General features: G+C 44.2%; 1 protein-coding gene across 7 annotated transcripts in view; it reads left to right on the top strand.

Moving 5' to 3' along the window:
* FGD3 (FYVE, RhoGEF and PH domain containing 3) overlaps positions 1-16,364 on the top strand; it is a 64,722-nt gene that overhangs the window by 30,317 nt on the left and 18,041 nt on the right. For all 7 annotated transcript variants that reach the window (XM_067744926.1, XM_067744924.1, XM_067744925.1 and 4 more), the window contains 6 exons: positions 388-907; positions 10,763-10,852; positions 11,561-11,697; positions 13,296-13,452; positions 14,875-15,013; positions 15,586-15,644. In XM_067744926.1, the coding sequence (XP_067601027.1) occupies positions 437-907; positions 10,763-10,852; positions 11,561-11,697; positions 13,296-13,452; positions 14,875-15,013; positions 15,586-15,644 (1,053 nt within the window). In that variant the 5' untranslated portion in view covers positions 388-436. The remainder of the gene's footprint in view (positions 1-387; positions 908-10,762; positions 10,853-11,560; positions 11,698-13,295; positions 13,453-14,874; positions 15,014-15,585; positions 15,645-16,364) is intronic.

Below are 16,364 nucleotides of genomic sequence, written 5' to 3'. Positions count from 1 at the left end.
CTCCTTTTTTTTCTTTCACTCTCTCTTTTTTCTTTCTTTCTTTCCTTCCTTCTTTCCTCCCTTCTTTCCTTCTTCCTTCCTTCCTTCCTTCTTTCTTTCTTTCTTTCTCTCTTTCTTTCTCTCTCTCTTTCTCACTCTCTCCCTCCCTCCTTCCCTCTCTCTCTTCCTTCTTTTTTTAATGAAGAAATTTATTTTTAGAATAAAATGCTTTCCACTTGCCATTGCCCCAAAGCCTGCCTAGTCAGGACCCAGCTGAGGCTGACCAGGGTGTTCACTTCACACTCAGCCCCAGCCCCCCTCCTCCATGTTGATTTTCTCCAGAGGGCCCCACCTGGGGGTTAGTCCATGGCCCAGCTGGCATTGACTATGTTCATTTCTCCCTGACAGGAAGACCCCGGCCAGCCCCTCACAGAGCTCAGAGAACTCAACTTTGAGGATGGAGCCAGGAGGGGTGTCCTCAATGCCCCCAGCCCCCATTGCCACCCGGGGGGAGCCAGATGCTGGGCCTAGCAGTTCCTCCCTGGAGCATCCAAGCACAGACCCGGGGAAGCTCCGAGCGCTCCCTGTTGGGCCTGGAGCCCACTGTGGTGACCCTGCCTCCAGGAGCCCTGGCAGCCAGGCCTCTGCGGGGGACGTGGGCTCTGTGAGTGAGCCCAGCAGCGGCACTAAGATCCCTAACCGGGACAGCGGGATAGACAGCCCCTCCTGCAGCGTGGTCGGCGAGCACTTCTCCTGTGAGGACGGCAGCGAGGCGGGCCCAGGCCCCACCATCAAAGGGCTGCACCTGGAGACAGCCCCAGGTGGCAAGGCCCCACGGGAGGAGGCCGATAGCGATATGGGCGAGGGCAGCAGTGAGGAGCCAGACCCCGAGAATAGCCCCTTGAGGGCTGACGCGGATCCAGCCAAGGTAGGCCACCTTCCCGTCCCAGGTGTCAGGGGCTGCAGAGCTCTCCTCTGAGAGTATTTGAGGTTTACAGTGCCATCACCCAGGCCTGGTGCCAGTAGCAGGGTGTACACTCAGACACCATGCTCAGAGAAGCCCCTGCTATGGGTTGATGGGCAGGCTCTGGGGAAGGACCACACAGGCAGGGATCTCCCTGACATATCAGACAATGATCTCACTCCCAAGCCCTAGTTCCATGGCCCCACGGTGGCACAGGGACCCCACCCCAGAGTGGCTGTGGCGGTCCAACTTAGCGGAAACAGTGCTGCCACCACTCTTTGCCAGTGCTTGCTGCCTGCCTTGCAGAGCCCCCATAAGGAAGACAGCATGCTTGTCACCTTATTTTATGAATGGGGAAACCCCAGGGTTTCCCATGGTGTGTGGCAGAGGCAGGAAGGGAGCCCAGGCACGCGAGGGGAGCCCCGTGCAGATGGCTCCGGGAAGCAGGCGTGCCCACCTGTGGGGGCTTGGTCTTGCAAGAAAGCTCATCTGTGTCCCTTTAGCGTTTTGGGCTCTGGGCTCTACACTGGGACTTGTGGGGACATGGAAGTAAAGCCGACAGCCCCGGCTTAGAGAGACCACCTGTGCATGGGAGGAGAACAGCGTAGGTAAGCTGCGAGTGACTGGGTCCCAAGACAAGCACAAGTGGCATTTGGCCAGGGTCGGACCTGCTGGCTCCTGGTAGAGATGGTATGGACTAACACGGCCGCATCAAGAGGCGGGCTTCGTGGGCAAAGGGCAGCCACAGGCCTGCACTGTTGAAAGCCAAATTGTCAGCGAGTGGGCTGGGGGCATGTTTTAAGCTAAGTTTTATTATTATTCAGGAATGGTGAAGCCCACAAATCAGGAGATGACTGCCATTTAAAGACAGTTTATTACTCATAGTTCCCGAGAGGAGGGGGCACACCACACCATGGGGAACCAGAGGGAAAAGCACCAGGGTAGGGCAGGAGGCAGAGGGAGTGGAAATTGTGAGCAAGAGTCTTTTTTTAATCATGTAATTATTTTATTCTTTTAATTGAAGTATAGTTGATGTACAAATACTATGTAAGTTACAGTAGAGTCTTTATTGTGGTTTCTGAGGAAAGGAATGGGTGAGACAGGGTAAGCAGGTTTAAGATTGGCCAGTTTGAATAATTTCAGTGGGTTCTGTGCACAGGGGCTGTCCCTGGATAGCTCGCGTAATTAGGGCAGGGGAATAGGGGAAAGCAAGTATAAAGAAGGTGGTTGGGTGTGGGCTCTGGATGGGCTGGTTTGCACTTGAAAGACATTCTTGCCAGCGAATCCTTTACATCTCTAGGAATCCGCGAACCCCTGGGAGGGAGAGTCCCTCCAGGGTCAACAAGGCCCCAAAGTTTTGGTATCAGGATAATGCTGGTCTCATGGAATGAGTTAGGAAGTGTTCCTTATTCTTTAATTTTCTGGGAAAAATTTGAGAACAATTGGTATTAATTTCCCAGTGAAGCTATCTGTTTCTGGGCTTTTCTTTGTTGGGAAGACTTTTATTGCTTATTGAACCTCCTTACTTGTTATCGGTCTGTGCGAATTTTCTATTTCTTCGCGACTCAGTCTTGGTAGGTTGTGTGTTTCTAGGAATTTATCTATTTCTTTTAGCTTATCCAATTGTTGGCATTTAATTGTTCAGAGCCGTCTCTTCTGATCCCTTGTATTCAACTGTAGTATCAGTTGTAATATTTCGTCTTTCATTTTATTTATTTGAGTTCTCTCTCATTTTTTTGGTAAGTCTAGCTAAAGGTTTGTTAATTTTGTTTATCTTTTCAAAAAACAACTTAGTTTTGTTGGTTTTTTCCCATTGTTTTTCTACCCTCTGTTTCATTTATCTCTGTTCTAATCTCTATTATTGACTCCTGTTTAAGTGCGTATTGTCTAATTTCTACAAATCTGTGGATTTTCCAGTTTTCTCTGTGCTGCTGATTTCTAGTTTCATTCTGTTGTGATTGGAAAAGAGATTTTATATGATTTCAATCTTCTTGAATTTGTTAATACTTGTTTTGTGGCCTAACACGTGGTTTGACCTGGAGAACGGTCTGTGTGCACTTGAGAAGAATGTATGTTCTGCCGTTGTTATATGGAGTGTTCTGCATATGTTTGTTAGGTTCATTTGTTCTACAGTATTATTCAAATCCCCTGCTTCCTTATTGATGTTTTGCATGTCCTATCCAGTATTGAAAGTAGAGTACTGACATCTCCTACTATTCTTCTGTTGTTATCTGTTTCTTGCTTCAATTCTGTCAAAGTTTGCTTCATATATTTAGGAGCTCTGAGGTTTGATGAATAAATATTTATAACTGTTATATCTTCTTGGTGAATTGGTCCTTTTAACATTATATAATGTCTTTCTTTGTATTGTGTAATGGTTTTTTTATTTAAAGTTCATTTGTCTGGGGCTTCCCTGGTGGCGCAGTGGTTGACAGTCCGCCTGCCGATACAGGGGACACGGGTTTGTGCCCCGGTCCGAGAAGATCCCACATGCACGGAGCGGCTAGGCCTGTGAGTCATGGCTGCTGAGCCTGTGCGTCTGGAGCCTGTGCTCTGCAATGGGAGAGGCCACAACAGTGAGAGGCCCGCGTACCGCAAAAAAAAAAAAAAAAAAAAAGGTCATAAAGTCCATTTGTCTGATGTAAATATGGCCACTCATGATCTCTTTTGTTTACCATTTTCATGAAATATCTTTTTCCATCTTTCACTTTCAGCCTATGTATGTCCTTAAATCTAAAGTGAGTTTCTTGTGGGTAGCATATAATTGGATTTTATTTTTAACCTGTTCAATCAATCCGTGTCTTTTGATTGGGGAGTTTAATTCATTTACATTTAAAGTAATTACTGGTAGGGAAGGACTTACTATTGCCTTTTTCATTGTTTTCTGGATGTTTTGTAGCTTTTTTGTCCCTCTCTTACTGCTTTCCTTTTTTAAGTTTAATTGATTTTTTTGTAATAATATGTTTTGCATCCCTTCTCATTGCCTCTTGTGTATATTCTATATATTTTTTCTATTGCAATTACATAAAATAGTTATAGTATTTTATTTTTTTAAAGATCTTCCATCTGCTTTTTATTTTTTATTGGGGTATAATTGCTTTACAATGTTATGTTGGTTTCTGCTGTACAACAAAGTAAATTAGCTATATGTATACATATATCCCCTCCCTCTTGCACCTCTCTCCCACCCACCCCCATCCCACGCATCTATGTCATCACAGAGCACTGAGCAGAGCTCCCTGTGCTATACCACATGTTTCCACTAGCTATCTATTTTATACATGGTAGTGTATTTATGTCAAACCTAATCTCCCAATTCATCCCACCCTCCCCTTCCCCTCCCCCATGTCCACACGTCCATTCTCTACACCTGTATCTCTATTCCTGCCCTGCAAATAGGTTCATCTGTACCATTTTTCTAGATTCCACATATATGCGGTAATATTTGATATTAGTTTTTCTTTTTCTGACTTACTCCACTATGTATGACAGACTCTAGGTCCATCCACATCTCTACAAATGACCCAATTTGTTCTTTTTTATGGCTAATATTCCATTGTATAAATATGCCACATCTTCTTTATCCATTCTTCTGTCGAAGGACATTTAGGCTGTTTCCATGTCCTGGCTATTGTAAATAGTGCCGCAATGAACATTGGGGTACATGTGTCTTTTTGAACTATGGTTTTCTCAGGGTATAAGCCCAGTAGTGGGATTGCTGGGTCATACGGTAATTCTATTTTTAGTTTTCTAAGGACACTCCATTCTATTCCCCACAGTGGAGGTATCAATTTACATTCCCACCAACAGGGCAAGAGGGCTCCCTTTTCTCCACACCCTCTCCAGCATTTAGTTTTTGTGACTTTTTGCTGATGGCCATTCTGACTGGTGTGAGGTAATACCTCATTGTAGTTTTGATTTGCATTTTTCTAATAATTAGTGATGTTGAGCATCTTTTCATCTGTATAACATTTTATTTTAAGCTGAACAAAACTTAATTTCAATGATACACAAAAACTGTACTCCTTTACAGCTCCCCCTCCCAGACACTCTATGTTATTGATGTCACAAATTATGTATTTATATATATAGTATGCACTTTCACATAGATTTATAGTTTTTAAATGTTTTTGTCAAAATTATGATAGTACAGGTTACTATATTTGTTCATGCATTTACCTTTATTGAAGAACCTTATATTTTTATACAGCTTCATGTTGCTATCTACCAAAATTATGATAGTGCAGGTTACTGTACTGCCAAAATTATGATAGTACAGGTTACTATATTTGTTCATGCATTTACCTTTATTGAAGAACCTTATATTTTTGTACAGCTTCATGTTGCTATCTACCATCTTTTCACAACTTGAAGGACTTACTTTAGCATTTCTTGTATGGCAGGTCTAGTGGTAATGAACTCTTTATCTTCTGTTTATTTGGGGAAGTCTTAATTTCTTCTTCATTTAAAAATTTTTTATTATTTTTTTATTTTATTTTATGAATTGGAGTATAGTTGCTTTACAACATTGTGTTAGTTTATGCTGTACAGCAAAGTGAATCAGCTATATAGATACATATATCCCCTCTTTTTTGGATTTCCTTCTCATTTAGGTCACCACAGAGCACTGAGTAGAGTTCCTTGAGCTATACAGTAGGTTCTCATTAGTTATCTATTTTATACATAATATCAATAGTGTTTATATGTTAATCACAGTCTCCCAGTTCATCCCATCCCCTCCTTCCCCCTTGGAATCCATACGTTTGTTCTGTACATCTGTGTCTCTATTTCTGCTTTGTAAATAAGATCGTCTATACCAATTTTTTCAGATTCCACATACATGCATTAATATACGATACTTGTTTTTCTCTTTCTGACTTACTTCGCTCCGTATGACAGTCCCTAGGTCCATCCATGTCTCTACAAATGACCCAATTTTGCTCCTTTTTATGGCTGAGTAATATTCCATTGCACCACATCTTCTTTATCCATTCATCTGTCCGTGGACATTTAGGTTGCTTCCATGTCCTGGCTATTGTAAATAGTGCTGCAATGAACATTGGGGTGCATGTATCTTTTTGAATTATGGTTTTCTCTGGGTATGTGCCCAGTAGTGGGATTGCTGGGTCATATGGTAGTTCTATTTTTAGTTTTTAAAGGAATCTCCATACTGTTCTCCATACTGGCTGCATCAATTTACATTGCCACCAACAGTGCAAGAGGGTTCCCTTTCTCCACACCCTCTCCAGCATTTATTGTCTGTAGTTTTTTTATTCTTCTTCTTTTTGGCTGCTTTGGATCTTCGTTGCTGTGCACAGGCTTTCTCTAGTTGCGGCAAGCAGGGTCTACTCTTCATTGAGGTGTGTGGGCTTCTCACTGTGGTGGCTTCTCTTGCTGTGGAGCATGGACTCTAAGTGCACAGGCTTCAGTAGTTGTGGCTCACGGGCTCTAGAGTGCAGGTTCAGTAGTTGTGGTGCATGGGCTTAGTTGCTCTGTGGCACATGGGATCTTCCTGGACCAGGGCTCGAACCCATGTCCCCTGCATTGGCAGGTGGATTCTTAACCACTGCCCTACCAAGGAAGTCCTATTGTTTGTAGATTTTTTGATGATAGCCATTCTGACCAGTGTGAGGTGATACCTCATTGTACTTTTGACTTGCATTTTTCTAATAATTAGTGATGTTGAGCATCCTTTCATGTGTTTGTTGGCCATCTGTATATCTTCTTTGGAGAAATGTCTATTTAGATCTTCCACCCGTTTTTGGACTGGGTTGTTTGCTTTTTTGATATTGAGCTGCATGAGCTGCTTGTATATTTTGGAGATCCATCCTTTGTCAGTTGCTTCATTTGCAGATATTTTCTCCCATTCTGAGGGTTGTCTTTTCGTCTTGTTTATGGTTTCCTTTGCTGTGCAAAAGGTTTAAGTTTCATTAGGTCCCATTTGTCTATTTTTGTTTTTGTTCTCATTACTCTAGGACATGGGTCAAAAAAGGTCTTGCTGCAATTTATGTCAAAGAGTGTTCTTCTTATGTTTTCCTCCAAGAGTTTTATACAGTCTGGCCTTACATTTAGGTCTTTAATCCATTTTGAGTTTATTTTTGTGTATGTTAGGGAGTGTTCTAATTTCATTCTTTTACATGTAGCTGTCCAGTTTTCCCAGCATCACTTATTGAAGAGGCTATCTTTGCTCCATTGTATATTCTGGCCCCCTTTGTCATAGATTAGGTGACCATAGGTGCATGGGTTTATCTCTGGGCTTTTGACCCTGTTCCATTGATCTATATTTCTGTTTTTGTGCCAGTACCATCTGTTTTGATTACTGTAGCTTTGTAGTATAGTCTGAAGTCAGGGAGCCTGATTCCTTCAGCTCCAATTTTGTTTCTCAAGATTGCTTTTTCTATTTGAGGTCTTTTGGGTTTCCAAACAAATTGTAAAATTTGTGAAAAATGCCCTTGGTAATTTGATAGGGATTGCATTGAATCTGTAGATTGCTTTGGGTAGTATAGTCATTTTCACAGTGTGGATTCTTTCAATCCGAGAACATGGTATATCTCTCCATCTTTTTGTGTCATCTTTGATTTCTTTCACCAGTATCTTATCGTTTTCTATGTACAGGTCTTTTACCTCCTTAGGTAGGTTTTTTCCTAGGTATTTTATTCTTTTTGTTGCAATGATAAATGGGATTGTTTCCTTAGTTTCTCTTTCTGATCTTTCATTGTTAGTGTATAGGAATGCAAGAGATTTCTGTGAATTAATTTTGTATCCTGCAACTTTATCAAATTCATTGATTAGGTCTAGTAATTTTCTGGTGGCATCTTTAAGATTTTCTGTGTATAGTATCATGTCATCTGCAAACAGTGACAGTTTTACTTCTTCTTTACCAATTGGGATTCCTTTTATTTCTTTTTCTTCTCTGATTGCCATGGCTAGGACTTCCAAAACTATGTTTAATAATGTTGGCGAGGGTGGGCACCCTTGTCTTGTTCCTGATTTTAGAGGAAATGCTTTCAGTTTTTCACCATTAAGAATAACATTTGCTGTACATTTGTCATATATGGTCTTTATTATGTTGAGGTAGGTTCCCTCTATGCCCACTTTCTGGAGAGTTTTTATCATAAATGGGTGTTGAATTTTGTCACAAGCTTTTTCTGCATCTGTTGAGGTGATCATATGGTTTTTATTCTTCAATTTGTTAATATGTGTATCACATTAATTGATTTGTGTATATTGAAGAATCCTTGCATCCCTGGGATAAATCCCATTTGATCATGGTGTATGATCTTTTTAATGTGTTGTTAGATTCGGTTTGCTAGTATTTAGTTGAGGATTTTTGCATGTATGTTTGTCAGTGATATTGGCCTGTAATTTTCTTTTTTTTGTGATATGTTTATCTGGTTTTGGTATCATCTTCTTCATTTTTGAAAGATGGCTTTGCTGGATACATATTCTTGGTTGACAGTTTTATTTTTCTTTCAGCACTTTAAATATATCATCCCATTCTTCCCACCCCCCCCCCTTTTTTTTTATTATAATGTGTCCCAGTGTGGTTCTTTGGATTTATCCCATTTGGAGTTCTGTGAGCTTCTTGAATTCATATATCCATTTCTTTCCTCATATTTGGGACATTTTCAGCCACTAATTCTTCAAGTATGCTGTACTTGACTCCCAAAATGCATATATTGGTCCCTTGGGTAGTATCCCATAAGTTTCTTAGACTCTCTTTGCTTTCTTCATTGTTTTTTCTTTTTGTTTCTCTGATTTATGATTTCAAATGACCTAGCTTGAACTTTTCAGTCTAGTTATTGCAATTTTCAGTTCTAGAGTTTCTGTTTGGCTCTTTTTTTTTAAATAGTTTGTATCTCTTTATTGATATTCTGTTCATGCATCACTTTCCTGATTTCACTTAGTTGTCTGTGTTCTTTTTTAGTTCATTGAGCATCTATATGACAGGTATTTAATATTTTTTACAGGCAGCTCATAGGGCTATGTTTCTTTAGGTTTGGTTTCTGGAATTTTATTTTATTCCTTTAATCACACTATGTTTCCCTGTTTCTTTGTAATTTTTTGCTGGAATTTGGGCATCTGAAAAACAACCATCTCTCCAGTCTTTGCATGCTGGCTTTGTGCAGGGAAAACCTTAGCCAATCAGGCTGGAATTTCTAAGACCTATTAAAATTTTTCTGATCTCTTGCTCCCCTGGCATCTGCCTGCAGAACATCAGCTCTAACATGCTGCTTGCCTGTTTTCAAACTCTGGCGCTGGTCATGACAGCATTCCAAATCAGGCAAGACAGAAACCAGTCCCTCAGGCAGCTTCCAGATGAGCCAAAATTTTGGATGCACAGTTCACTCCTTTGTTTCCATCCTGAGGGAGGAGCCCTAGTTGGGGGGAGGGGCGGTTCTTCCCAGTTGTGCTGTGCTATGCTGCATGGGGGAGGAACACAAAAGGGTGTTCCAAACATGCCAATTTTCATTCTCTATTTGATAGAATCTCTTCTTAGTTTTACAATGCCTTGGAAGCTGTAGCTTCTCAGCTGGTCTCTAAAGTTTCCACAGAGGTATTCTTGTTTGTATATTGTTAACTCATGTGTGGGGGAAGGAGGGCCTATAAATTTCTTTTTTTTTTTAAAATATATTTTCTTGAAGTATAGTTTATTTACAATGCTGTGTTAATTTCTACTGCACAGCAAAGTGATTCAGTTATATATATACATATATATATTTTTTAAAATATTCTTTTCCATTATGGTTTATCACAAGATATTGAATATAGTTCCCTGTGCTATACACTAGGACCTTGTTGTTTATCCATTCTATATATAGTAGTTTGCATTTGCTTATCCCAAACTCCCAATTCATCCCTTCCCCCCCCTTTGGCAACCACAGGTCTGTTCTCTATGTCTGTGAGTCTGTTTCTGTTTCATAGATAAGTTCATTTGTGTCATATTTTAGATTCCACATATAAGTGATATCATATGGTCTTTCTCTGTCTGGCTTACTTCACTTAGTGTGATAATCTCTAGCCCATGTTGCTACAAATGGCATTATTTCATTCTTTTTAATGGCTGAGTAATATTCCATTGTATATATGTACCGCATCTTCTTTATCCATTAATCTTTTGATGGACATTTAGGTTGTTTCCATGTCTTGGCTATTGTAAATAGTGCTGCAATGAACATTGGGGTGCATGTATCTTTTTGAATTATAGTTTTGTCTGAACGTATGCCCAGGAGTGGGATTGCAAAATCATATAGCAACTCTATTTTTAGTTTTTTGAGGGACCTCCATAGTGGCTGCACAAATTTACATTCCCAGTGTAGAAGGTTTCCCTTTTCTCCACACCCTCTCTAGCATTTCTTATTTGTAGACTTTCTAATGATGGCCATTCTGACCAGTGTGAGGTGGTACCTCATTATAGTTTTGATTTGTATTTCTCTAATAATTAGCAATGTGGAGCATCTTTTCATGTGCCTGTTGGGAGGGCCTGTAGCTTTCTAATCTGCCACCTTGCTGATGTCACTCCATGATATATTTTGATGTGGCTATTGCAGCTCCTTTGTAGTTAAAGCCCTGGGAAGATAGAGTTCTCTCTGGGCTGCAGAAGGTTTGGGGGGGGTTGGTAGAAACTATTATGTCTTCCCCAGAAACCTCCCTGGAAATTCCATCTGCGAGAACTGAGCCCCACATCCCAGTCCCAGCAGCCTCCTCTGGTCTTTTGGGGCCCCTGGTCATCCCTGGCATACAGCGGGTAGCCTTTGTCATATCATGCCTCCCCAAAACTCATCTCCCCTAGGTGAGCTATGGCTCTTCTCTTCACAGTGCGCTGAGCCCCAGAAGCTGCTCCACATTGCCCAGGAGCTGCTGCATACTGAGGAGACCTACGTGAAGCGTCTACACCTGCTAGACCAGGTAGCCCTCCTGGCTTGGGCCTGCCTTTGTCCACTTCCAGAGTTTCAGTGGACAGTTTCAGAGGCAAACTTTCTCTCTTAGCATTGGCTAGGGCTTGCAGTTGGAGTATGACTGACATGAATACTAAAACTTGGACAAATTTAAGTCTCCTCCAGAAAGTCTTAGTTTTTGCTTTCAGAACTTGTGGCTTTGGGGCAATTTTCTCATCCAGTCACCTTGGGGTTTTTTTCTTCTTGGCAGTTAAATTATCTGAGCATGTAAATGGCCTCTGGACATCTTTCTGCATAAATAGTTGGGAAAGTGGGTGGCACTCTCCCTGTCCACCTGGCAACGTAGGGTTTATGAGCACAGGAAGTAAAACTGCAACAGAAACTGGGTTTTGACAGGTGCTTCTTCTGTTTGTAGCTCACAAAGCAAAGAAAGGAAATCAGGACCATCCACTTCCCTTGATGGGCAGATGGAAGAAAGATGGCCTGTCCCCATCTAGAGGGGACTGTCCCTGCCTCACCCCCAATTCTTAGCCATAAGTAAGCTTGCTTTAAGACCATAAGGTTCTTTGAGCCAGTTTGATGAAGTGGAAGGTTCACTAAGAAAACATAAGGCAATGGCAGCCTCTCTTGAGCTCCCATACCTGCAGCAGAAGCATGATCGTAACCATCTGCAGTGACCCACACTCAGTGACCACTGCATGGGCTTCTCCGTGTCCAGGTTTTCTGCACCCGACTGATGGAAGCAGGGATCCCTTCGGAAGTCACCACAGGCATCTTCTCTAACATCTCCTCCATCTATTGCTTCCACGGGAAGTTCCTCCTTCCTGAGCTGCAGACACGGATCACGAATGAGTGGTAAGTGCAGCTCATGGTGCCTGGGAAGTGTAGGGGCTGGCATCTCCCAGGGAGTTTGGCTCCAATGCCCTTGGTGGTTGAGGGTCATGGTGACACTATTGCAGTGGTTTTGTTGAATACTCTCTGCCAAGCAGCCTCTAAATCTGGGGTTTGTATGCCCAAAAGCCAGGAGACACCTGGGGAGCCTGTCTCATAGTGCCCTGGGCTCTCTTTCGGTAGGGTCCTGGGCCAACCCTGACCCCAAGCCCTCTCAGTGTCTTAGCTTCTTCATCTGCAAATTAAAAGGACTTTAATACCTGCTCAGGGCTTTGTGGAATTTAAATGAGGTTTGCCATCTGCAAACACCAGTGAATAGACAGTGCTTATTGGTTTATTTTCCCTCCTAGTGTATATTGCACCTCTGCTTTAAAAAATGAGATGTTTTTCTTCCTCAGCAGTGTCCCCAGAGGGCTGTCCCTCTGTCCCTCTGCCTCTTCCGTTCATTTGTAGCAGAGGGACTGCCCAGCTGTAAGAAATGATAATAAAACATTACAGGCATGGCCCCCAGCTTGCCATTCTCCATATTATGTGCTTCCCCCTCTGTTCCGGGTGCTGCTGCAGCTTTGCTTTGGGGTCTCTGCTGTCTCCCCTCTTCACTGGCCTGGCTTGAGCCAGTGTGTGGTTCTGTGGTAAGAGAAGAGGTCATTTCCAAGCTGCAGCCAGGCCAGGGAGAACACAGAGGCCAGGGGGCTTGATTGGGGGTTGTCCCTGCACCTGCAAGGCTCAGCAGGGGTCCAGGGCAATTCGTAAATATTTAGAAAGACATGCTCCACCTGCAGAGCAGGTTATACTGTGTCCAAGGCCATGAGGTTAAAGCGCAGGGCTAGATTGGCTTTCTGGCTGATGCAGTGCACACCTGCTAGATATAAGTTTTCTCCTCAAAGCCCTGGAGAGACTGTCAGCACACAGACACCCCTTGTATAATAAGGGTGAGAGAGTCCAGCAGCTTGCCCATCCGTCTTCACAGGTGGTGGGCCTTTGAGTGCATGTTCCTAGTAATGCTGCAGAGGATGACTTTATGCATATGCCTTTTTTTCTTCTTTTTGATTATTTCTTTAGGATAAATCCCCCACAGTTCTAAGGTCAAAGGTTATTAATATATTTTCTGCTCCTTGAAATTTATTTCCAAATCCCTGTCCAAACCATTCATTATTACACAGTGCTGCTTTCCCATGACACTGCCAGAGTTAGATTGCCCCATTGTTCCTAATCTTCGCTCGTACAGAAGAAGTATAATGGGGTTTTCTTGATTCTTTTTGATAACTGTGGCTCATCATTAAAGTGATTCCATTATTACTAACAACTCCTGGTTTTGAGCAATCGTTCTATGACTGCATGGTTGAAGTACTTTACATGATCCTCTAGGTAACACACTATTTTCCATCCCATGTGATACAGGGAAGGAAAGTTAAGGCTTAGGGAAGGTGACCAGTTTGCCCACCATCACACAGAGCTGGGAGTCAGGCCATTGTCCCATAGCTCCCTGGTGAAGTCCCTGTCTCACCCTGGCACTTCAGTGGAGCTGTTTGCCTGACGATCTCACTCACTCCCCCACAAAGGGACACAAACCCCCGGCTTGGAGACATCCTGCAGAAGCTGGCCCCATTCCTCAAGATGTATGGTGAATATGTCAAGAACTTTGACCGGGCCGTGGAGCTGGTGAGCACCTGGACCCAGCGCTCACCGGTATTTAAGGACATTGTCCAAGGCATCCAGGTAGGGCGGTCCCACCTCTGCTTCACGGGCACAGTGCTGGCTTTGTGTTTCAACATGGAGAAAATCAGTAAAATTGTGGGATGTGTCCAGATGCTCTATTGATGCTTTGATCCTTAAAATAACTTCCAGGGACAAATCATCATTCTCATTTCATGGGTGAGAAAATCGTGGCTCAAAAAGTTTGTGCGGGGCTTCCCTGGTGGCGCAGTGGTTGAGAGTCCGCCTGCCGATTCAGGGGACACGGGTTCGTGCCCCGGTCCGGGAAGATCCCACATGCCACGGAGCGGCTGGGCCCGTGAGCCATGGCCGCTGAGCCTGCGCGTCCGGAGCCTGTGCTCCGCAACGGGAGAGACCACAACAGTGAGAGGCTCACGTACCGCAAAAAAAAAAAAAAAATTTGTGCGATCTATGTCATCAGAAACTATTATTCAATAGGACCTGGATCCAAACATGCTGGTCTCCCTCCACAGCATCTCTCAATGGCTAGTGGAAGCACTTAGGAAAATGTTGCATTGATCTTTTCTTTTTCTTTTTCTGCAAACAGCCTGTTCACACCTCTGGTTGCTGTTGTCTACTGCCATGTTGGTCTTTTTCTCACTGATTCATGAGGTTTTTATATGTTAAGAATGTCAGCTGTTAACTGTCAAATGTGTTGCAAATTATTTTCTCCACTGATGTTTTATTTTTTAACTTTATGTATGATTTTGTTTTCCATACAAAATTTTGGGGTTTTAATTAGCCACATTCACCAATTTTAAATAAAGTAATTCTTTAAAAAATATTTCAAGTATATGCCACATGCACATACATGCATACATGTGCACACGTAATACATAGGCACACGTGAATATGTGTACATACATGTGTTCACACATGCATACGTGCACCTACATTCCTCACTGTACCCTGAAGGGTTAATGGGCACAGAGTCCCTCTGTGCTGAGGATTTGGAGGCCAGGCTCGGATTTGGGGTGGCCCCTTGATAACTTTCTGTGTTTTCCCCAGATCCCACTGTAATCAGGTCACCCATGATTTCTCAGCGTAGGGTCCTAGATCCCCCTGCATCTCTCAGCATCCCTGTCCCTCCCCAGAGAGGATAGCTCTGATACTATCAGAGTGTCTCCTTCTCCCCTTTTGCCTGCACTCCTTGCACGCTCACCCCCTCACTTATGTCTGGGCCCTCCCAGCTGTCCCCACAGAACAGTCTTCAATGGGGATGTGTATAAAAAGGCCAGTGCTGGGTCTAGAGCAGGCCTGCCTGGGGTCCAGCTCCTTACTCCATCGTTCAACCTCTCCAAACTTCAGTTTCCTCTGCTGTAAGATGTGGTCTGCAGTCAGTTGGGTACAGTACTCCAGGCAGCCTCCTGGGGGATCAACATGTGTGTCCATGGGTGCCCCACACTGCCTCTATCTCCCCCACAGAAGCAGGAGATGTGCGGAAACCTGACACTGCAGCACCATATGCTGGAGCCCGTGCAGAGGGTCCCCCGCTATGAGCTGCTGCTCAAGGACTATCTGAAGAGGCTCCCAGAGGATGCCCCAGACTGGAAGGATGCAGAGAGTGAGCCAAGCCGGCCACAGGCTGAGGGGCTCCTGGGCAGTGGGAGCTGGGGCCCCTGCTGAAAACCCACATTGAGAGAGACAGAGAGTCAGAGACAGAAAGAGAGAGACAGAGAGATAGAGAGAGACAGAGACAGAGAGACGGAGAGAGCTCCAAGTGACCCCTAAACAAGGAGGTGACTGAGAGTCTGAGTGTAAGGGAAAACCGCCCCTGCCCCCATTGCAGTGCAAGGGGTGGATGATGGTTCTGTGGAGGGGGCTGCTAAGTGTTGGCAGAGCTTAGCCCTCACGGAGGACCTTATGGGGCTGGCAAGGCTGCTCCTGGTGCATGGGCAGCAGCTGGCAGGCAGCATGGGGCAAGGTCTGCACAGGGGAGTGGCATGCCAGCCCCAGCGGACCCCCAGCAAATGGGATGCCTCTGCAGGGTCACACCCCCACACCCAGGGCCAGGTCTCATGAGCAGCCTGGTACAACCGTGGGAAAGGGCAGGAGCAGGGCAGAACCTGACACTAAGCCTCGTGGGGCGAGGAGCCACCAGGCGCCCTGCAGCTTGACTCTGTCTTCTTCCTGCAGGGTCCTTGGAGCTCATCTCCACAGCTGCCAACCACTCCAACGCTGCCATTCGGAAAATGGTGAGTGTGGGCGACCCTGGAAGATGCCCAAGGGACCAGTAGTTTGGGGCAGGGAGGGCACAGGGTGGGCCAGGTACTGTCAGCATGCATACTCACCCACCTGTCCCCCAGGAAGACAGAGACTCCACTGAGAGCCAGACAGGCCTGTCCCTTACTAGCTTGGTGATTGCTGGTAAGTTATATAGCGCTCCATGCCTCAGTTTCCCCATCTGTAAAATGAGGTCACTGACAGAATCTGTCTCATTGGGCTGTTGTGGGGATTAAATCACTCTACGTGAAGTGGTCAGAACAGGACCTGGCATAACTTAGTGTTAGCTTTTGGTGTTAGTATCATTCATTTGTTCGTTCATTCACTCACTGAAGCTCTGTCAGCTGGGGCTGCTCTAACAAAGTATTGTAGACTGGACAGCTTAAACAGCAGACATTTACTCTCACCATTCCGGAGGCTGGAAGTTCAAGACCAAGGTGCTGGCGGATTTGGTTCCTGGCTTGTAGACAGCCACCTTCTCGCTGTGTCCTCACATGGCAAAAAAAGAGAGCAAGCTCTCTGGTGTCTCTCTTAATAGGGCTCTAATCTCATCATGCCCCACCCCTCCCCCATCCCATGACCATGACCTCATCTAAACTTAATCACCTACCAAAGGCCTCACCTCCAAATACAGCCTGAAGGTGGAGGAGATGGTGTCCTCTTGTTGATCTAACGCCCCCAAGTAATAGGCT

The sequence above is a fragment of the Pseudorca crassidens genome, chromosome 7 (assembly GCF_039906515.1).
Source record: "Pseudorca crassidens isolate mPseCra1 chromosome 7, mPseCra1.hap1, whole genome shotgun sequence".
NCBI classification, from domain to species: Eukaryota; Metazoa; Chordata; class Mammalia; order Artiodactyla; family Delphinidae; genus Pseudorca; species Pseudorca crassidens.
The sequence above is the reverse complement of the archived record's forward strand: the minus strand, read 5'-3'. Positions and strand labels throughout refer to the sequence as shown.